The 22719-nt window shown below is 51.5% G+C and overlaps 2 protein-coding genes across 2 annotated transcripts in view; both read right to left on the bottom strand.

Annotated features, from left to right (window-relative positions):
- The window catches only part of Qrich2 (glutamine rich 2), a 31994-nt gene extending 12879 nt beyond the window's left edge, over positions 1–19115 (bottom strand). Inside the window, exons 1-16 of the mRNA XM_042702643.1 lie at positions 18453–19115; positions 18191–18283; positions 16819–16878; positions 16325–16435; positions 8014–9025; positions 7723–7863; positions 7123–7602; positions 6244–6462; positions 5666–6162; positions 5482–5571; positions 4765–4878; positions 4273–4623; positions 3898–4122; positions 3631–3697; positions 3193–3492; positions 80–165 (exon numbers count right to left, since the gene is read on the bottom strand). Of these exons, the coding sequence (XP_042558577.1) occupies positions 80–165; positions 3193–3492; positions 3631–3697; positions 3898–4122; positions 4273–4623; positions 4765–4878; positions 5482–5571; positions 5666–6162; positions 6244–6462; positions 7123–7602; positions 7723–7863; positions 8014–9025; positions 16325–16435; positions 16819–16878; positions 18191–18283; positions 18453–19115 (4509 nt within the window). The remainder of the gene's footprint in view (positions 1–79; positions 166–3192; positions 3493–3630; positions 3698–3897; positions 4123–4272; positions 4624–4764; positions 4879–5481; positions 5572–5665; positions 6163–6243; positions 6463–7122; positions 7603–7722; positions 7864–8013; positions 9026–16324; positions 16436–16818; positions 16879–18190; positions 18284–18452) is intronic.
- A 1932-nt stretch (positions 19116–21047) lies between these two features.
- Prpsap1 (phosphoribosyl pyrophosphate synthetase associated protein 1) overlaps positions 21048–22719 on the bottom strand; it is a 29968-nt gene continuing 28296 nt past the window's right edge. The window contains exon 10 of the mRNA XM_042665475.1: positions 21048–21941. Within this exon, the coding sequence (XP_042521409.1) occupies positions 21783–21941 (159 nt within the window). The 3' untranslated portion in view covers positions 21048–21782. The remainder of the gene's footprint in view (positions 21942–22719) is intronic.

Genomic DNA, 22719 nt, shown 5'->3' on the forward strand with positions numbered 1-22719 from the left:
CTAAAATCAATACAGCCCCCCTCCCACCCCCACAAATAAATATATAAATAGCTTAGGAGGCGGACCCTCTCTTACGTACTTTTATCCTATCTTGTCGAACTTCTTTGGCCAAGGTCTTTATGTACTTCAGCTGGTCCTGAAGGTCATCCGGTAGTGACTTTTTGACTGTGGAAAATGGGAGCCCCACTGTCAGAGGACCTAGCAGGCTCCATAGGCCCCCGCTCACCATTTCTGGGCTCATAGAGAAACACCTCAGATAACAGGAGGACATCTATGTCTCTCTGTTGTCTCTGCCTCTGTCTCTATCTTATGCTGGTACTGGGGCTTGAACTTGGGGCTTGGACACCATTTCTATACTTTATTGTACAAGGTTTGTTACTCTAACACTCGAGTCACAGCTCCACTTCTGGATTTTTTTTTTTTTTTTTGGTGGGCAAATTGGATATAGGAAGCTTATAGAGGGCTGGGAATGTAGCTTAGTGGTAGAGTGCTTGCCTAGCATGCATGAAGCCCTGGGTTCGATTCCTATACCACATAAACAGAAAAAGCCAGAAGTGGCACTGTGGCTCAAGTGGTAAGAGTGCTAGCCTTGAGCAAAAGAAGCTCAGAGAGGGCTGGGAAGATGGCTCAGTGATAGAGCCCTTGCCTTGCATGCCTGAGGCCCTGGGTTCGATTCCTCAGCATCACATAAGAAAAAAGAAAAAAGCCAGAAGTGGTGCTGTGGCTCAAGTGGTAGAGTGCTAGCCTTGAGCTGAAGAGCTGAGGGACAGCGCCCAGGCCTAGAGTTCAGGCCCCACGACCGGACCCCCCCCCCCACCAAAAAAAAAAAAAAAAAAAAAAAGCAGCTCAGGGACAGTGCCCAGACCCTAAGTTCAAGCCCAAGGACTGGCGAAGAAGAAGAGGAGGAAGAATCAGGGCTGGACAGGTAGCTCAGTGGTAGAGTGCTTGCCTTGCATGCCTGAGGCCCTGGGTTCGATTCCTCAGCACCACATAAGCAAAAAGAAAAAAGCCGGAAGTGGCACTGTGGCTCAAGTGGTAGAGTGCTAGCCTTGAGCTGAAGAGCTGAGGGACAGTGCCCAGGAGTTCGGCCCCACCACTGACAGGAGGAGGAGGAGGAGGAGGAGGAGGAGCAGCAGCAGCAGCAGCAGCAGCAGCAGCTTATGGACTCTCTCCCTCTCTCTTGTCAGTCGTGGGGCCTGAACTCTAGATCTGGGCACTGTCCCTCAGCTCTTCAGCTCAAGGCTAGCACTCTACCACTTGAGCCACAGCACCACTTCTGTTTTTTTCTGTTTATGTGGTGCTGAGGAATTGAACCCAGGGCCTCAGGCATGCAAGGCAAGCGCTCTACCACTGAGCCACCTGCCCAGCCCAGGATATCTCTTTTTATCCTTTCCCCAATAACGGGGACAATGGGGTGAGATGATGCAGAGAGTACTGTTGATAAACAGCGATACAGAGAAAGCCCCATACCTTCTTGCTAACAGCCTAAATCCTGGATGCCACTGACCCACATTCCTACCCACTGCTAAAATCTTTTCTTTTTGTGCCAGTACTGGGGCTTGAACTCAGGGTCTTTAGCTCTTGTTTGGCCGTTTTGCTCAAGGCACAACTCGAACCACATTTTCACTTCTGGGTTTTTGGTTGTTGTTTCTGGTTAATTGGAGCTAAGAGTCTCAGGGACTTTTGTGCCCTGGGTTGGCTTCAAATTGTGATTCTCAGATTCTCAGATCCTAGCATAGCTAGGATTACAGAGATGAGCCATGGGTACTTGGATACTGCTAAAATCGTGATGGGCAAATTTTAGAATTTTAGGCTTTTTTTTTTTTTGCCGGTTCTGGGGCTTGAACTCAGGGCTTGGGCACTGTCCCTTCCAGATTTTTCTGTTTATGTGGTGCTGAGTAATTGAACCCAGGGCTTCATGCATGCAAGGCAGGCACTCTACCACCGAGCCACCTTCCCAGCCTGCTAGGTTTCATTCTTCAACACTCTCTTCTCCACTTGTTTCTCAATGCCGTGGTTTCTTCTTAGCCCAGCCACTCTCCAGGGAGTCTGACAAACATGAGGATCTAGTTCCTTCCTCTCCCAAGGCCCCTGTGATCCTGTTGGATTCCTTCCAGCCTGTGCCTGCTATTCATTCAGAGGAAAAAGACAAAAGAGAACCCAGGAGGTCTAGGAACAGACTTGGCTACTCTCAGGGTCAGGACTTAATCCATCAGTCCAGCAGCCATGGGTTAAGGCAGGGAGGGAAAAGCATGAGATCTACTTAAAAAGAAGACAAAGCCAGGCTCAGGTGGCTTACCCTGTAATCCTAGCTACTCAGGAAGCTGAGATCTGGGATCACAGTTTGAAGCCAGTCTGGGCAGGAAAGTCCGTGAGACTCATCTCCTAAAAACTACTCAGAAAGGAAGTGGCACTGTGGCTCAAGTGGGAGACTCTTCACCTTGAGTTGAAGAGCTGAGGGACAGCACGCAGGTGCAGAGTTCAAGCCCCACAACAACAACAACAAAAAACCTACTCAGAAAAAAAAAAGAATGAGCCAGGGAGCTGGTGGCTCTCACCTGTAATCCTAGCTACTCAGGAGGCTGAGATAAGGACCACGGTTCAAAGCCAGTCTGGGTAGGTAAAGCTATGAAACTCTTATCTCCAGTAAACCACCAAAAAGCTGGAAGTGGCGCTGTGACTCAAGTGGCAGAGCACTAGCCTTGAGCTGAAGAGCTGAGGGACAGAGTTTAGGCCCAGAGCTCAAGCTCTATGACCGACAAAAAAAAAAAAAAAGAAAAAGTGGGGCTGGGAAGGTGGCTCAGTGGTAGAGTGCTTGCCTTGCATGCATGAGGCCCTGGGTTCAATTCCTCAGCACCACATAAGCATAAAAAAAAAAAAGCTGGAAGTGGCGCTGTGGCTCAAGTGGTAGAGCGCTAGCCTTGAAATGAAAGCTGAGGGACAGCGCCCAGGCCCAGAGTTCAGGCCCCACGACTGGACCCTCCCTCCCACCCCCCAAAAAAAAAAAAAGAAAAAGAAAAAGTAGAACTGTGGTTCAAAGTAGTAAAGCTCTAGCTTTGAACACAAAGAGGTTCAGGGACAGTGCCCAAGCCCAGAGTTCAAGCCCTGGGACTTGCACATGAAATGAAGGAGGAGGAGGAGGAGGAAGAAGAGGAGGAAGTAATCTCTCTTCTACCAGCAAGTGGTACCTACCCATCATATTGATCATGAGCTGGAGCTTCTCCATTTCTGATAGGCCAGCTTCTTCCTTCATATCCTTCATATTTTCCTTCAACTCTGAATAGAGGCTAATGAGTTCTCCCAAGAGACGAAATGTCTCCACTGCCATGGGGAAGGAAGGAGCTAGCTTGTCCAGTGATTCCTGGCGGTCACTGCGGCCTTCCATCCTTTCTGACGAGCGTCGCTGGAGATAGCTAAGTGAATCCCGACTCCTGAAGGTGGTGGCCTCTGGGCTGGGGATCATCCAGTATGGAAGTCCAGCTTGGACTTGGGCTGAGGAAGGTAGTCTGGTCAAATCCAAACGTGACCGGCCAGTCCAGTCAGGACCTGGTTGAACTGAGATAACCACTTCTGGGACCTCCTGATAGGTTTCTCTTTGGTCTAAAGCAGAATGATCCAGCACCATCTCACCTTGCTGATCAGTCTCTGTGAAAGCTGGTGGATATGCACCGTATGGGGACAAAGGAGGCATATGTGCCTGATGGTGTAATGCCAGACCACTTTGATCTGTACCAGACCTCACCAAATCATGTGGGTACGTTTCTGGTTGCACTGAACTTGGCTGACTTAGACCTGGTTGTACCAAATCACGCTGTTCCATGCCAGGTGGTACCAAACCATCCTGAATGGTTTCAGGCTGAACCAAACCACTCTGATCTGCACCAGATGGTACCATACCAGGCTGAGCTGCACCAGGTGGCACCAAACCACGCTGAGCTGCACCAGGTGGTAGCATTCCACGTGGATACATGCCTGGTGGCACCAAACCATGCTGAGCTGCATAAGGTGGTACCATACCACGTGGATACATACCTGGTGGCACCAAACCACGCTGAGCTGCACCAGGTGGTACTGTACCAGGCTGAGCTTCACCAGGTGGTACCAAACCATGTGGATACATACCTGATGGCACCAAACCAGGTTGAACTTCACCAGGAGGTACCAAATCAGGCTGAACTTCACCAGGTGGTATCAAACCAGGCTGAACTTCACCAGGAGGTACTATACCAAGCTGAGCTTCATCAGGTGGTACCAAACTATATGGATACATACCTTGTTGCACCAAACCACGCTGAGCTGCACCAGGTGGGACCATATCAGGCTGAGCTGCACCAGGTGGTACCATACCATAAGGATACATACCTGGTTGCACCAAACCAGGCTGATCTGCACCTGGTTGCACCAAACCATGCTGATCTGGACCAGGTGGTACCATACCATGAGGATACATAACTGGCACCAAACCAGTCTGGATTGCACCAGGTGGTACCAAACCAGGCCAAGCTGCACCAGGTGGCACCATACCAGGCTGAGCTGCATCAGATGGCACCATACCAGGCTGAGCTGCATCAGGTGGCAGCATACCAGGCCTAGCTGCACCAGGTGGCACCATACCAGGCCGAGCTACACCAGGTGGCAGCATACCAGGCCGAGCTGCTCCAGGTGGCAGCATACCAGGCCGAGCTACACCAGGTGGCAGCATACCAGGCCGAGCTGCTCCAGGTGGCAGCATACCAGGCCGAGCTACACCAGGTGGCAGCATACCAGGCGGAGCTGCACCAGGTGGCACCAAACCAGGCCTAGTTGCACCAGGTGGTACCAAACCAGGCTGAACTGCATCAGGTGGTACCAAACCAGGCTGAGCTTCACCAGGTGGCACTAAACCAGGGCTAACTGCACCAGGTGGCACTAAACCAGGGCTAACTGCACCAGGTGGCACCAAACCAGGCCTAGCTGCACCAGGTGGCACTAAACCAGGGCTAACTGTACCAGGTGGCACCAAACCAGGTTGAACTGCACCAGGTGGCACCAAACCAGGCTGAACTGCACCAGGTGGCACCAAACCAGGGCTAACCTCACCAGGTGGCACCAAACCAGGCTGAACTGTACCAGGTAGCACCAAACCGGGGCTAATGGCACCAGGTGGCACCAAACCAGGCTGGGCTTCACCAGGTGGTACCAAACCAGGGCTAACTGCACCAGGTGGTACCAAACCAGGGTGAATTGCACCAGGTAGTATCAAACCAGGCTGAACTGCACCAGGTACCAAGCCACGTGGGTACATACCTGGTTGCCCTAAACCACGCTGAACTGCACCAGGTAGCACCATGCCACGCTGAGCTGTACCAGGTGGTACCAAACCACGCTGAATTGCACCAGGCTGCGCCAAACCACGCTGAACTGTACCAGGAAGTTCTAAACCAGGCTCAACTGCACCAGGTGGTTCCAAAGAAGGCTGATCTATTCCAGGTTCCAAATCACTTTCATCTGCACCAGGTTGCGCCAAACCACGTTGACTGAGGTCAGGTTGTGTCCAATTAAGCTCACCCACAGGATACAAATCTGGTTGCCCTGCACCAGGTTGGACTAAACCTTGCTGTGCCATACCAGGCCACTCCAAGCCATACTGAACATCTCTTGGCTGGACTAAACCTTGTTGACCTACGCCAGGTTGGACCCAGCTACGTGGATCTGTACCAGGATATACCAAACCAGGTGGATACACACCAGGCTGCATCATTTCAGGTGAATATGCATCTGGTTGCACCAAGCCACTAGGAACTGCCCCAGGTTGAGACAGACCATACTGATCCATTTCAGGGTAGACAAATCCAGCCTGATCTATACCAGGTTGCACCAATCCAGATGGATATGTACCGGACTGTACCAAACCATGCTGAACCGTACCAGGTTGTACCAAACCTTGCTGACCTGCACCGGGCTGTACCAAGCCACGCTGAACTGTACCAGGTTGTACCAAACCTTGCTGACCTGCACCGGGCTGTACCAAGCCACGCTGAACTGTACCAGGTTGTACCAAACCTTGCTGACCTGCACCGGGCTGTACCAAGCCACGCTGAACTGTACCAGGTTGTACCAAACCTTGCTGACCTGCACCGGGCTGCACCAAGCCACGCTGAACTGTACCAGGTTGTACCAAACCTTGCTGATCTGCACCAGTCTGTACTAAGCCACTCTGATCTGCACCCGGTTGTACCTGATCTACATCAGGCTGCTCCAAACCAAGCTGATCTGCCCCGGGCTGCACCAAACCCCCCGGAACTGCCCCAGGCTGCACCAAACCCTGTGGAACTGCCCCAGGCTGCACAAAACCCCGCGGAACTGCACGGGGCTGCACCAAACCCCGTGGAACAGCCCCGGGCTGCACAAAACCCTGTGGAATAGCACCAGGCTGCACCAAATCCTGCGGAACTGCCCCGGGCTGCACCAAACCCTGCGGAACTGCCCCGGGCTGCATCAGACCCTGTGGAACTGCCCCGGGCTGCACCATCCCCTGCGGAACTGCCCCGGGCTTCGTCATCCCCTGAGGAACTGCCCCAGGCTGCATCAGACCCTGTGGAACTGCCCCGGGCTGCACCAGACCCTGTGGAACTGCCCCAGGCTGCACCAGACCCTGGGGAACTGCCCCGGGCTGCACCACATCCTGCGGAACTGCCCCGGGCTGCACCATCCCCTGCGGAACTGCCCCGGGCTGCACCATCCCCTGCAGAACTGCCCCGGGCTGCACCATCCCCTGAGGAACTGCCCCGGGCTTCGTCATCCCCTGAGGAACTGCCCCGGGCTGCATCATCCCCTGCAGAACTGCCCCGGGCTGCATCATCCCCTGAGGAACTGCCCCGGGCTGCATCATCCCCTGAGGAACTGCCCCGGGCTGCATCATCCCCTGCGGAACTGCCCCGGGCTGCATAAAACCCGGTGGAATAGCCCCAGGCTGCCCCACGCCAAGCTGCTCTCCACCAGGCTGCCCCACGCCAAGCTGCTCTGCTCTGGGCTGCCCCACGCCAAGCTGCTCTGCACCGGGCTGCACCAGACCACGTGGACCTATACCAGGCTGCACCATACCACGTGGACCTGCACCAGGCTGCACCATACCACGTGGACCTGCACCAGGCTGCACCAGGCCACGTGGACCTGCACCAGGCTGCACCATGCCACGTGGACCTGCACCAGGCTGCACCATACCACGTGGACCTGCACCAGGCTGCACCATACCACGTGGACCTGCACCAGGCTGCACCATACCACGTGGACCTGCACCAGGCTGCCCCCCGCCAAGCTGTTCTCCACCAGGCTGCCCCACACCAAGCTGCTCTGCACCGGGCTGCACCAAACCAAGCTGCTCTGCTCCAGGCTGCCCCACGCCAAGCTGCTCTGCACCGGGCTGCACCAGACCATGTGGAACTGCACCAGGCTGCACCAAACCAAGCTGTTCTGCACCAGGTTGCCCCACACCAAGCTGCTCTGCACCGGGCTGCAATGGACCACGTGGGACTGCACCAGGCTGCACCAAACCATGTGGAACTGTACCAGGCTGCACCACTCCAAACTGCTGTGCACCAGGCTGCACCAAACCACGTGAAACTGCACCAGGCTGCACCAAACCATGTGGAACTGCACCATACGGAACTGCACCATACGGAACTGCACCAGGCTGTACCAAGTCAGGTGGGTATACACCAGGTGGCATCAATCCAGGCTGACCTGTGCCAGACTGTGCCAAACCACGCTGAACTGCACCAGGCTGTGCCAAACCATAAGGAACTGCACCAGGCTGGACCAAACCACGTGGAACAGCACCAGGTGGCATCAAGCCTGGCTGAGCTGTGCCAGGCTGCACTAAACCTTGTTGATCTTCCCCAAGCTGCACTAAACCACCCTGATCTGGACCAACTTGTGCTAAACGAGGTGGATATGCACCAGGTTGGACCAAGCCAGGCTGACCTGCACCAGGAGGTACAGGACCTTGCTGGTCTGTGCCAGGCTGTACCAAACCACCTTGATCTTCACCAGCCTGCACTAAATCACCCTGCTCTGTGCCAGGCTGTATAAAGCCAGAGGCTCCCAAACTGGGCTGTATAAAACCTTGTTGGTCCACACCAATGGGCATCAAGCCAGGTGGCATAAAAGCATACTGATCTGTAAGAGGTAGAGGCTGTCCATATTGATCTATGCCAGGGGGGACCAGTCCTTGCTCAGTTGTGCCATATATTACAAATCCATTCTGATCAACGCCAATTGGTATCAACCCAGACTGGTCCATTCCGGGTACTCCCATCCCACTTTCCTGCATGACAGCTTGTTGGTCCATGTCAGGATATATCACACCAGGTTGATATGTACCGAAGGAAGCCATATCAAACTGGTCTGTACCAGGAAGCTGCAAGCCTTGTTGATCTCTGCCAGGTACCATTGATGGCATCATGCCAATCTGATCCATGCCAGGTGTAACCAATCCCTGAGCACCCATTCGAGGTGCTTGCATACCAGGGTGACCCAGAGTTTGGGGCGGCACACGTTGTGGGCGGATGACACCAGCACGTGGCCTTCCCAGCTGACCTATGGTAGGTAACCCTAATCTGGGCTGATCTGGCCTTTGGTAGACTTGACCCGGACCAATGGGCACCCCCGCTTGCTGGTCTGGTTGTGCATAAGGCTGCTGCTGGCTGGCTGAGGATAAGTCCTGTTGACTCAGGCCAGGACCTGCATCTCGTTCATCTCGTCTTAAATGTGTGGCAGAGGATGGTTCTCGAGCCTTGCGACGATCAGCCTGGGATGCAGGAGGTGGCTGGGATTTGGGACCACCAGCTTCCTCTTGGGCCCGCAGTTGTTCTCTGCCAGGAAGTGCAGTAGAGGAAGGTTTGCCCAACTGTTTGCTCAGAGTTTTTTCAGGGGGGCGATGCGGGGCACCAGCAGCATCTGCGGCCTGGTCAGCACTTGTGCCCTTGCCAGGGAGTCCAGCAGAACTATCCATGCGCTTACTAGAATCTGCGGATAGTTCTGAGCCCTGGGTGAAGAGGAAGAAGGGAATAAATAATTAGAAATCAAAAAGATTGTAGGAAGGAGCCAGGTGCCAGTGGCTCACACCTGTCATCCTAGCTACTCAGGAGGCTGAGATCTGAGGATCGTGGTTCAAAGTCAGCCCAGGCAGGAAAGGCCATGAGACTCTGATCTTCAATCAACCAGCAAGAGAGGTGGAGCTTGTGGCTCAAGTGGTAGATTGCTAGCCTTGAGCAAAAGAAGCTAAGGGACAGTGCCCAGGCCCTAAGTTCAAGCCCCATGACTGGGGGTGGTGGTGGTGGAAGCTATTAATGGAGTTGTGGATCAAAGAGTAGAGTGCTAGCCTTAAAACAAAAGCTCAAGGACAGTGTCCAGATGCTGAGTTCAAGCCTCATCACTGGCAAAAAACAAAAAACAACTAAAAGCAGAGTTGGAAGAAATGTTCAGCCAGGCATCGATGGCTCACACTTGTAATCCTAGAGACCTGAGGATTGTAATTCAAAGCCAGACCAGGCAGGAACATCCATGAGACTTATCTCCAGTTAACCACCAGGAAACAGGAAGTGGCACTGTGGCTCAAGTGGTAGAGCTCTAGCTTTGAGCTGGACAGTGCCCAGGCCCAGAGTTCAAGCCCCACAACTGAAAAAAAAAAAGAAAGAAAGAAAAGTTCAGCTTCTTGAAGGTTACCAGATTTCTGAAAATCAGCCTATTTATAAATGGCATCCTAACATGTAATTTCCTTCATAAAAGACAGGAAGAGGAACTGAACTCTCCTCTGGACTTTCACTGAATCTACAAATAAAGGATGGAAGCCATTCTTTAAATTTAAATATAAAGTTGGGCCAGGAATGGGTGACTCAGGCCTATATATTCTAGCTACTCAGGAAGCTAAGTAAGGAGCACAGTTTGAAATTAGACTGGGCAGGAATATCTGTGAGACTCTTCTATCCAGCTAACCATCAAAAGGCTGGAATGGAGCTGTGGCTCAAGTGGTAGAGCACCAGCCTTGAGTGAAAAAGCCAAGACAGTGTGAAGCCTTGAGTTCAAGGCCCAGTACCAGCACAAAGAAATAAAATCTGCCTCATTGTTAGTCCCTTGCTGCTGGTAAAAGGCACTGATGGTGAGCACACATGTAAACAAGCAGTTTATATTGCACATATAATTTGCGTCCTGAAAATCCTCGAGGTACTGCCACAGAGGAAGGCCAGACAAACAGGAGGGTCCGGCTGTGGCATTGATCATATCATACATACGATTGGGGCTGGAAATGTGGCTTAGTGACAGAGTGCTTGTCTACCATGCAGGAAGCCCTGGGTTCAATTCCTCAGTATCACATACACAGCAAAAGCTGGAAATGGCGCTGTGGTTCAAGTGGTAGAGTGCTAGCCTTGAGCAAAAGAAGCTCAGGGACAGCGCCCAGGTCCAGGACTGGCCAAAAAAAAAAAAAAAAAAGAGATACACACACACACACACACACACACACACAAATAGATACATTTAAGGCACATCCTTGCAGTGTGATGCTGACAAATGCCTGACAAACCAATCATGGGCATTTCCCATTTCCATCCAAAAGGGAAATGGAATATTAAGGACCAGATTTGTCCTCTTCTCTGTAACAACCAAAATGAAGAGAAATCCAAACCCCAGCAAGGCTGAAAGAGCAGTGTTCCAATGTTGGGTATTGGGTACCAAAGGATGTAAAATAAGAGAAATGGGTGGCATGAACCCTTGTATCCCTTCAGCTTACTGCTGGGAGAAGGTAGTAGACCGCATTACAGAGAGGACACAGAACTGAGTGATAAGAACACTCAGGCTGCTAGGCTCACAAGAGAGCAGCAGAACTCAGGGAGATGCAAAAGGCCCCTCTAGCAGCAGCACAGACTTGGTCAGTATGCATGTGTGAGACCACCTAGGGTTGGTGAGCTAAGGAGACCTGTAAGTTCAGAAAGAACAGGGCCCAGATTCTCACAGGCTAGGAACAGGACTATTCTTTGTTTGCTTTTGAGACAGATATAGACCAGGGTGGTTTTAAAACTAGAATTCTCCTGTCTTAGCCTCCTGAGTACTAGAGTTAAAGGCATGTGATACCATGCTATTGTCTACAATTGCCATTTCTCTGTGTGTGTGTGTGTGTGTGTGTGTGTGTGTGTGTGTGTGTGTGTGTATGCATGTGTATTTGCCTGTCTTGGGCTTGAACTCAGGGCCTGGGTGCTGTCCCTGAGTTTTTTTTGCTCCAAGGCTAGTATTCTACCACTTGAGCCACAACTCCACTTCCAGCTTTTTGCTGGTTAATTGAAGATAAGTCTCACAGACTTTCTTGCCCAGGGTGGCTTTAAATCTTGATCCTCAGACCTCAGCCTTTTGATAATAGATATGAGACACTGACAGTAGCATCTTTTGTTCCTTTATATCATGAAAAGGAGGAGGAGGAGGAGGAGGACTTGGAAAAGTGTCATCCTATTGTGGTTGTCCTGGGGTACAGGAACAAAGCCATGAAGAAGTGCCCAGCTACTCATTAGACAACTCCCTTGGGCCGGGAGCTGTGCTCACACCTGGAATTCTTTCTACTCAGGAGGCTGAGACTTGAAAATTATAGTTCAAAGCCAGCCCAGGCAAGTAAAGTCCATGAGACTCTTATCCACCAGAAAACTGGAAGTGGAACTGTGGCTCCAAGTGGTAGGGTGTTAACCTTGAGCAAAAGAGCTCTGGGACAGTGCCCAGGTTCTGAGTTCAAGCCCTACAACTGACCAAAAAAAAAAAAAAAAAAAAAGGAAGGAAGGAAGGAAGCAAGAAAGCAAACAAGTGGCCTTAATCCTAGCTTTAGAGGCGGAAATTGGGGTAGGGGGAGGGGAGACATTCACGTCCAGCCTGAGCAAAAGCAGTTCAAGACATTCCATCTCAAACAATAGCTGGACCAAGTGGTATGTGGCTATCATCCCAGCTATTGAGGGAAGCACAATTAGGAGGATCATATTCCAAAGGGCTACTGGGAAGGGCTGATTGGTGTGTATCCTACCACTCAAGCCCTGCCTGGAATAGGCACCTGCATGTGAGATCTGGACTGCTGAGCTGTTGGCTGCCAGGAAGGAGGCACCATAGCCCAGCTCCTTTCCCCAGCTGACCAGGGCGTGCTGCTGCCTCTGCCCACGCAGCCTGGCTCTGTTTACCATGCAAGTCTGCATCATAGTCACCTCATAGTTCCATTGTCTACCAAAACCCACCTGGATGCAAAGTCCTGTCTTCCTGTTCCTGTCCAGGACCCACCCACCCTTCAATCATTACTCCTGTTGTGTGTCTTCCTGCCACTGGACAGACTTGACAGTGGGTTTATGCAGTGGCACAAGCTGTCACTGCACCTGCTCATCCTCCTGCTTCTCAAAAATCTTTTTCATAGCGGTAGCTCACGCCTGTAAATCCTAGCTACTTAGGAGGCTAAGATCTGAGGATGGAGATTTGAAGCCAGCTGGGGTAGGAAAGTCATGAGACTCTTACCTCCAATTAACCACAAAATGCCAGAAGTGGAGCTGTGGCTCAAATGATCGAGTGCTTATCCTTGAGCAGAAAGCTCAGGGACAGCATCCAGGCCCCGAGTTCATGTCCCTGGACCAGCATCCCACACCCCCCCAAAAAATCTTTTTATGTGAGGCTCTAGCAGAGTGGTTGGTTAGCGTGTACAAGACTGTGAATTAAAACCTCAACCACACACACACACACACACACACACACACACACACACACACACACACACACACACACACACACACACACACACACACACACACACACACACACACACAGAACCTCTTAACCATAGATTCTCATTTGCCTTTGGAATTATTTCTGATTATGAATACTGTGTAGATGTGGTGTACATGCCTGCAATCCCAGAACTTGGGAGGCTGACACAGGAGTATTTGAAGTCCAAGATTACATAGCCAGACCCCTTTTTTTTTTGCCAGTGCTGGGCCTTGAACTTAAGGCCTGAGCTCTGTCCCTGAGCCTCTCTGTGTTCAAGGCTAATGCTCTACCACTTGAGCCACAGCATCACTTCTGGCTTTTTCTGCTTATGTGGTACTGAGGACTTGAACCCAGGGCTTTATGCATGCTAGGCAAGCACTCTACCACTGAGCCACATTCCCAGCCCAACCAGATCCTATTTCAAACAAATAAACACAATGCCTTCTTACATCTACAGAAAAAAAATGTCTAAAGAAGTTTGTGTTTATTTGCGTCTGTGGTATTCTCTGCTGTCACGCTAAGGGAATGTGGTGCTCACTAAATGTCATGAGATTGTAACACATGTTTAAAGAAGCTTTGGCTTATGGGGTGGGAGTCCAGGCCCTGGGTTGGATCCCCAGTACCTTAAAAAAAAAGCAGATGCTACTTTTTCTTGTGTAGGTACTTACTTGTTTGAAGGGTCCTCTTACAATTCTTTGTGATGCCACTTCTTTGGGTGTGCCAGGAATTCAGAAAAGTGTCTTGTAAATTGGCAGGTACCTAATGCATTCGGACAGTAGGTGGCACTGCCAGGAATGGCCACTTAGGGGCGCCAAAAGGCTCGCTCTGGGCAGTGAACTGGTTTACCTGGCTTCTGTATGGAGGCCTGTGTGATCGATCCTCTTTGAGGAACACACACAGTAGTAGCAAGACCAACAGGGCAGTTAATCCTGCTCTGTGAGGGCCACACAAAAATAAGCCAGGATGTGGGATGCTGGTGGCTCACACCTGTAATCCTAGCTACTCAGGAGGCTGAGATCTGAGGATCTCTGATCAAAGTCAGCCAGAGCAGCAAAGTCCGTAAGACTCTTACCTCCAATAAACCACTCAGAAAACCGAAAGTGGTGCTGTGGCTCAAGTGGTAGAGCGCTTGCCTTGAGCTGAAGAGCTCAGAGACAGTGCCCAGGCCCAGAGTTCAAGCCCCATGACTGACCAAAAAACAACAATAACAACTAAAACAGGATTCTGGGCACCAGTGGCTCACGCCCGTAATCCTAGCTACTCAGGAGAGGCTGAGATCTGAGGATCAAGGTTCAAAGCCAGCCCAGGCAGCAAAGTCTGTCAACTCGTGTGTGTATGTGTGTGTGTGTGTGTGTGTGTGTGTGTGTGTGTGTGTGTGTGTGGAGAGAGAGAGAGAGAGAGAGAATGAGTTGTGGGGCTTGAACTCTGGACCTGGGCACTATCTCTGAGGCACTGTCTCTGACCTCTTTAGCTCAAGGCAAGTACTCTACCACTTGAGGCACAGCACCACTTCCAGTTTTCTGGTGGTTCATTGGAGATAAAGAGTCTCATAGATTTTCCTGCCCAGGCTAGTTTTGAACCTCGATCCTCAGATCTCAGCTTCCTGAGTAGCTAGGATTATAGGTATGAGCCACTGGTACCCAGCTGTCAGACTCTTATCTCCAGTTAATTACCAGAAAACCAGAAGAAATACTATGGTTCAAAGTGATAGAGCACTAGCTTTGAGTGAAAAAGCTAGTGAAAAGCTAGTGAAAAAAACAACAGGCTGATGGATATTCAGATGAAGAAAGAGAAGGATTTGAAAATCTTTTAGCCATCCTGTGCACTGTTTCAGGATAGACAGACACCTGACCCATGCACAAAAGTCACCATAAGCCAGGGGCTTCCTGCAAGGGCCTTATTTTCAGGAATGTGCCATCCTCATCTGTGAATAAGTCAACATACTTTTTTTTTTTTTTTTGGTCTGTTGTAGGGCCTGAACTCTGGGCCTGGGCACTGTCCCTGAGCTCTTCAGCTCAAGGCTAGCACTCTACCACTTGAGCCACAGTTCCACTTCCAGTTTTCTGGTGATTAATTGGAGATAAAAGATTCATAGACTTTCCTGCCTGGGCTGGCTTTGGACCGCCATCCTCAGATCTCAGCCTCCGGAGTAGTTAGCATTACAGGCGTGAGCCATTGGTGCCTGGCTTTCAAACAGGCATTTTTTTTTAAATTTCAGGCTGGACCATAAATAAAGTTTGAAAAACTACTGAAGCAACAAAAACTAAACGGGTACCATTTTCCAACCAGCCCATTGGCAAAGCTCAAAAAAATTGGGCAACAGGTTGGTGGCTCGCATCTGTAATCCTAGCTATGCAGGAGGCTGAGATGGAGGGTTGCAGTTTGAAGCCATCTAGAGCAGGAAGGTGTGTGAAACTCTTGTTTTTGGGTCCGGTCGTGGGGCCTGAACTCTGGGCCTGGGCGCTGTCCCTCAGCTCTTCAGCTCAAGGCTAGCGCTCTACCCCTTGAGCCACAGCGCCACTTCCAGCTTTTTTCTTTTTGCTTATGTGGTGCTGAGGAATCGAACCCAGGGCCTCATGCATGCAAGGCAAGCACTCTACCACTGAGCCACCTTCCCAGCCCTGTGTGAAACTCTTTAACCGGCAAAAAGCTGGGAGTGGATGTGTGTTTCAAGCAGTAGAGTGCCCAGGCCCTGAGTTTAAGCCCCAGGACCAATAAAAAAGTATTTTTCAGTCTTATAATAACTGCTCCAAGATGACAGTTACACAAGTGAATAGAACACGTTGCTGGAAATGGAGACGTGCCTTTGCGATTGGGCTAGCTATTACCAAACTGTTTTCCCTATCAGCCATGTTTACCCAATCTCCTGCAGACTAGCATATGTGTGTGCATGTGCGCTCTCTCTCTCTCTCTCTCTCTCTCTCTCTCTCTCTCTCTCTCTCTCTCTCTCTCTCTCTCTCACACACACACACACACACACACTTAAATGGGTATTAAATGACCTGTCCTGTGGGTAGTGGGTCAAGGAATAAGTTCTTGCCTGTCTATAGGTTAGGAGATTGGGCAGAAATAGCTGATAGCAAAAACAGTTTGACAACACCTGGAGCAATCACAAAGTTCCAGCCATGTGTCCTATTCACTTGCGTGGCTGTCATCTTGAAGCAATTATTATAAGCCTGAAAAATATTTATTTATTTTTGTTGGTATTGGGGCTTGAACTCAGGACCAGGGCATTTCCCCTGAGCTTTTTTTTTTTTGCTCAAGGCTAATGCCCTACCACTTTGAACCACAGCTCCACTTCTGGTTTTCTTGGTGGTTTATTGGAGATAAGTCTCATGGACATTTCTGCCCTGGCTAGCTTCGGACCATGATCCTCAGATCTCAGCTTTGTGAGTAGCTAGGATTACAGGTGTGAGCTATCAGTGCCTGGCTGAAAAAAAAATTTTTTTAAGTGTCAACAATATGGAACTTGGGCAATGAATGCTGAACATAATTTATATTGATGCCCTGTAGTGGTAAGCAGAGGAAGGTTCTGGGGATCCCGCCCAGGCCCCTGTCTGCTCACCATTTGCGAAGTCTTCCAGCCATCGGTGATAGCTTGCTCCAGGTCTTCCCAGGTGACCATGGTGACCTCATCTCCTCGGGTAAGAGAATTTAGCTTCAGGCCTATTTGTTCCTGATGGTAACAGACAAGTCAGGGACACACACACACACACACACACACACACACACAGAGTCTAATTCCAGGGGGGTATAAGAACAGACTTGACCAAAATAACTTTGCACAGCCCTAGCCCCAGGATAATTCACTAGCCTTCCAGACCCTGCAGCCAGTTCTTTGTCTCACTTGGCCCCCAACAGAGCCCTGAGCAGGGATGGAAAGGATTCCCCCTTAGTCCTAGACCAGTGCCTAGAGAGGCAGAGGAACGAGCCGCCACCCTCCACCATCTTAGAGGGACACACATGCACAGAGGGGACATTTCAATCCCAGAGAGGAGAGACCGAGCCCCACCCCACTCCTGTTTCCCAAGGGCCCTTTTCCCAAGCTGCCCACGTTACCAGGATTTCATCCCGATCCCTGAGTAGCCTCTCCATTTTCTCAATGCGCTGGAGGAGTTCCTGGAAGCACAGATCAGAAACAGAGCATCATACTACTCTCCTGGGGTGCTCCATATACACCTGTGTGTACATGTGTGCACACACAGACTCCACATGAAGGGGAAGAGGAAGTATGTGTGTGTGGGGTCTGTCTTGTCTTGAAGGAAAGTGTTTTTTCTTTTTTGTCAGTTGTGGGGCTTGAATTCTCGGCCTGGGTACTGTACCTCAGGTCTTTAGCTCAAGGCGAGCGCTCTACCACTTGAGCCACAGTGCCACTTCCAGTTTTCTGATGGTTCATTAAAGATAAGAGTCTCATGTACTTTCCTGTCCAGGCTTGTTTTGATCCAAGATCTTCAGATCTCAAGTCTCCTGAGTAGCTGGGATGACAGGCGTGAGCCACCGGCACCAGGCAGAGAAGGTGTTTTCAGGGGGGAAGTCTTTCTCATTTCTCTCTAATTTTGCCTGGCCAGCCAAGCCAAGCCTGGCTGGTAAGAACAAGAGGAAGGGAAGTGGGTGCAGGGGGTGGATGAGGGTGCTGGGCAGTTAGTGTCACTATTGGAACCTTGTAGCAACTGAGGCATGAGGTCTATCCTGCCTCTCACTAAACAAGTACCAGGGGCTTCAGCAGCAGTCTGTGTGTCTGTGCCACACAGAGAGAAAAGCCTTTAAAGAGGGACTGCGCAAACTGCTAAATTTTACTCTGCTTCTTATAACTTGTGCTAGCCTTTATTTTTATTCGTGTGTGTGTGTGTGTGTGTGTGTGTGTGTGTGTGTGTGTGTGTGTGTGTGTATTGGTACTGGGACTTGAACTCAGGACCTTGTGTTTCTCATTTGGCTTTTTTTTTTTTGCCTGTCATGAGGTCTGAACTCTGGGCCTGGGTGCTGTCCCTCAGCTCTTCAGCTCAAGGCTAGCGCTCTACCACTTGAGCCACAGGGCCAATTGCGGCTTTTTCTGCTTATGGGGTGCTGAGAAATTGAACCCAGGACCTCATGCATGGAAGGCAAGAGCTCTACCACTGAGCCACCTTCCCAGCTGTCATTTGGCTTTTTTTATTCAAGGCTGACACACTACCAGTTGAGCCCCTGGCTCAACTTCTGGCCTTTTGTTGGTTAATTGGAGATGAGTCTCTTGAATTTGGCTTTGAACCCAATCCTCAGATCCTCCTGAGAAGTTAGGATCATGGGCATGAGCCATGGGCACCCCACATAATCTAAGAATCTTGGAAGAAGGTGGTAATCCCCTTGAGGCCACTGTGCATCTGAAGTCGAGGGTCAGGAAGGGGGTGGAAAAGAGCTATTTTGCTCCCAAGGTAGCAGTCCCAGGCTTCCTTACCAGGGGCTGCAATGCCGGCAATTCCTGTACCTTTTGCTGAGCATCTTTCAGCGTTTTTACTTCTTCCATGAGGTCCTGGAGCAGCTCTTGGGTCTGTAAAGCAAAACAAGAGCTGTATGGGACCCATTCCCATCCATTCAGGCCTTCCCCCCCCCCCCCCCATTTCCACCTCTTCCCACCCCTTGGCCACCTGCCTTCCTGGGGCAGGGGAACAGCTTGGCACGGAGAATGCCCACCGAGGGTGCCCGAGGTGGGCTCGTACCTCCTCTGGGGTATATTCCTTTAAGTCTTTAGGGCCCGACCAGAACTTGGCCTGGGGGCCTTTGGCTATGTCCTCAGGTCGCATCTTGGGGGCCCTTTTCCCCGGCCCTTGGGCGCTGGTTATGAGGGTGGCCGAGGCGGTCTCCTCGAGGCCTTCCTGGCCCTTCCTTCTCCATGGCTCTGCCGATACCATCATGTCTTCCTCCCCCGCGCGGTACTCCTGGTCCAGCCCGCCGGCCTGGGAGGTGAAGAGCTCCACGTGCGTCACGATGCCCTGCACCTTCGTGTCCATGGTCTTCATCTGCTTGTTGAGGTCGCTCACCTGGCCGCCCAGGTCGTTCACCTGGCCGCCCAGGTCCTTCACCTGGCTCTCGAGCGCCTGGGCCTGCGAGGCGGTCTTGCCCAGGCTGCTGCGGCGCCGCTCCTTCTCCCGGGGCGGCGGCGGCCGCGGCGGCGGGGCGGCCGCCAGCTTCTCGGGCAGGCCGCGCTCCGTAATCACCGGCTGGTAGTCGATGGTGGTGTCCTGGAGGTTGAGCGTCTTCAGCAGGGATATGAGCAGCGTGTGCATCGCCGTGAAGTTGACGGCGCCCACCTCCGGGGTGCCGATGGCCAGGTCCACCAGCTCCCCCAGCGAGACGCGGGTGTTCAGCAGCAGGGGCGGCATGGCGCGCCGGGGCCGGGGGGCCGCGGGCCGGCGCCCCGCTCACCGTCCGCCGCAGGGGAGGGGGGCCGGGGGCCTGCCCCCTCCCAGCCGCCCCGGGGTCGGGGTCGGGGTCGGGGTGTCAAGGACTGGAGAAGGAACCGGCTGCCGCCTCCAGCGGGGTCCAGCGACCGGAGCTCCGGTCAGGTCCGCGGCCGCCGGGGCTCCACTGCCCTCGCCCGGCTCGAGGCCGGCAGTCGTTTGGCGGCTGCGTCGCGGGGCCTGCGCGTCCCAGGCTCCGCGTGCCAGGCCCCCAGCGGGAGCCCGGCCTGCGCGCTCCGCCCGCCCGACACGCGGGCAGCCGGCCCAGGTCTACGGCACTCCCACCCCAAAGCCGCAAGTGGAGCCTGACTCAAGAGGGAGAGCGCCCGCGGGAAAACAAAAAGGGAAGGGAGAGAGGAAGTCAGCCAGGGCGGGAAGGAGGGAGGGAGGGAGAGAAGGAGGGAGGGAGAGAGAGAGGAAGAAGCGAGGGAGGGAAGGAGGGAGGGAGGAAGGAAGAGAGGGAAGAAGTCAGGGAGGGAGGAAAGGAAGGAGGAAGTCAGGGAGGAAGGGAGGGAGGGAAGGAAGGAAGGAGGGAGGGAAGAAGGAAGGGAGGGAGGGAAGCAGGAAGTCAGGAAGGAAGGGAGGGAGGAAAAAGGGAGGGAGGGAGGGAGAAAAGCTCAAGGCAAATGCAGCAGTGGTACTCAGTACTCAGATTCCACCTGGAAAATCAACTATACATCTTGTGGGTGGGGATGAGAGGGAAAGACTGGGCGAGGGCATGGGACACTGTGACATATCCAAAAAGAAGTATACTCTATATCTAGTTAATGTAACTGTAACCCCTCTGTACATCGTCTTTATAACCTTGTCTTGGTCCATCAAGGAGCTTGAACTCTACCTGGACGCTGTCCCTCAGCTCTTCAGCTCAAGGCTAGTGCTCTAACCCCTCTGTAGCTCAGCTTTATAATCTTTTGTGTGTATGTGTGTGTTTGGTCCATCATGGGGCTTGAACTCTGCCTGGACACTGTCCCTCAGCTCTTCAGCTCAAGGTGAACGTTCTACCACTTGAGCAAAAGTACCGCTTCAGATTTTTTTGCTTATGTGCTGCTGAGGAATCAAACCTAGGGCCTGGTACATGCAAAGCAAGTGCTCTACCACCAAGCCACCTTCCCAGTCACCTTCCCAAAACACTATGTCATCTGTTCAACCTATTAAGAACCAGGTCCTCTGCTCAGCTGTACCCAGCTCTTCCTCTGCCACTACTCATTATTTTAATGGTTGAGTTCCTTGAACTAGCCTGTGTACTTGGATCATTCACAGAAGGCAAGTTATTTGTGTACTGAAAAAGCCAATGTGCTTAAGGTCTTGATTGCGGACTGGGAAGTTTTCTTGTCCTCAGGAAAGGGATTAAAAGTAGAGGAAACCTCCCCAACAGAGAAATACAATTGTACAAATAAAGGAACTTCTGTTTCTCAGGAGCTGAGAGCCCAAAGCAACCCCAGCTCATTTCCCAGCAGACGCTCCTCTGTCCTGACTTGGTGCAGGCTCCGGGGGATAAAAAGCCCGGCTTGCTGCATTTGCAATGAATCTTCTTGACAGGCAGACTACAGTGCTGAGATTCAGAGGAAAGCTCAGTCCTTAAGCATGCAGTTAATGTTACATTGACAGAGGAAACTGACAGCTCACTTCATTCTCCTGTGAACTTACACCTTCAACAAGGATTGAAGTCGGACACTGAGGGAAGGCTGGAGCGCAGGAGACTTGTGTCTTAGGTCCACAGCAGCCTTGGACCCTGACCACCCTTTATTTTGTAGCCAGTGCTTTCTACAGTCTGGCTGATGTGAGTCAATAGTTGGGGGGAGGGGGGGGGGAGGTAGGAGATCAGGGAGCTGTGAACCAAGGGAAGAGACCAGAGAGACAAAAAAGTTATTTTATTTGCAATTTCAGAGCAATGCAGTTGCCCAGAAATAGGCTCTATTCTCTAACTGAAACCTCAAGAGGAGCGAGGACACCAATGTTTGTTTGATGGCAGTAAGCACAGCAATTTCTGTTAGCTTATTTTGTTCTTTCTTTTTTGAGGCAGTGTCTAACTATGCAGCCTGGGCTGGCCTGAACTTGCTTTGCAGCCCAAGCTGGCTCAAACCTGAGACCCTCCTACCTCAGCCTCCCAAATGCTGCGATTATAGGCAGTGCTACCCTGCCCAGATGGCACAGTAGTTTCTAAAAAAAAAAAAAAAAAAAAAAAAGATTCTCTATATAAAACTTATATAAGCTTAACTAGGGAGAGGACAACTAGACAGAACCAATTCCAGGGCCATTCTATTCCCTGATCAAGTTCAACGTGACACCCAGAGCTGAAACACTGGGAAGAAATAATAAAGCCCTATATATTCATATTATATATTCATTATCAACTAGAGTTTCGCTTCTATCCAGGAGAACTTCTGCAAGTTCTGCTAAGGTACAGGGTGGACAGTTAAGGCCTCTTCCTTATCCCCTCGAGAGCTCCTTGCCCATCTTATTGCCTCCTCCCCAAGCAGTCTGGGTGAGAGACCGCTCCATCCTCCCCTGCCAGGACACACTGCACGTGACCGTGGCACTCTTCTGTAGTGCTGTCCTCTGTAGTTCCAGGGTGGAGGCACCCATGGGCTAGTCATCCACTGTGATGTTCCGGAAGAGGTATGCCATGGACTCCCCGTTGTGGATTCTCCGAATGGCTTCAGAAAGAATCAGACTGATGTCCACAGTCTTTATCTTGGGGCACTGCAGCTTCTGGACCTCGTGAGGGACCGTATTTGTCACCACCACCTAGGCAGACGGCAGAAGAAAATAAACACAGTGACTCTGAAAGGTAGTGCTGGCAGTGTCCACAGCTCTAATCCCAATGAGATTTTGTTCCAGAGGGTTTTTTTTTTTGGTAGGTCATGAGGCTTGAACTCTGAGTCTGGGTGCTGTCCCTGAGCTCTTCAACTCAAGGCGAGTGCTCTACCACTTGAGCCATGGCACTTGACTTTCCTGCCCAGGCTGGCTTTGAGCCATGATCCTCAGATCTCAGTCTCCTGAGTAGCTAGGACTACAGGCCTGAGCCCTCAGTGCTGGGCTAGAGGTTTTTTTGTTTGTATTAGGGTTCAAACTCAGGGTTTTAAGCCTGCTACCCAGGGCTGACCATATGCCTCTTGCCCTTTTGGCTCTGCTTGGTTGTTGTTTTCTTTTTGGTGCCAGTCTTAGGGCTTAAATTCTCTGAGCTTCTTTGCTCAAGGTTAGCACTCTACCACTTCAGCTACAGCTCCACTTCCAGCTTTTTGGTGGCTAGCTGGAGGTAACATAAGCCTGGTCTGGCTTTGAACTATCATCCTCAGATCTCAGCCTCCTGAGTAGTTAGGATTACAGGTGTGAGCCACTGGCGCTCAGCTATAGCTTTACAGACTAAACCAGTTCTACACAGGGAAAGGTTAGGTGGCTCAGAACACAGAACTCAAGGTTAGCAATGTGGCTCAGCAGGTGGAGTGCTAAATAATGAGCAAAAGCATCAGATACCAAATTTTCAGACTTTGGGGGAAAAAAAAAGAACACAGAAATCAAATTC

This window comes from Dipodomys spectabilis, unplaced genomic scaffold, assembly GCF_019054845.1.
Source record: "Dipodomys spectabilis isolate Male_0828 unplaced genomic scaffold, ASM1905484v1 ptg000329l, whole genome shotgun sequence".
NCBI classification, from domain to species: Eukaryota; Metazoa; Chordata; class Mammalia; order Rodentia; family Heteromyidae; genus Dipodomys; species Dipodomys spectabilis.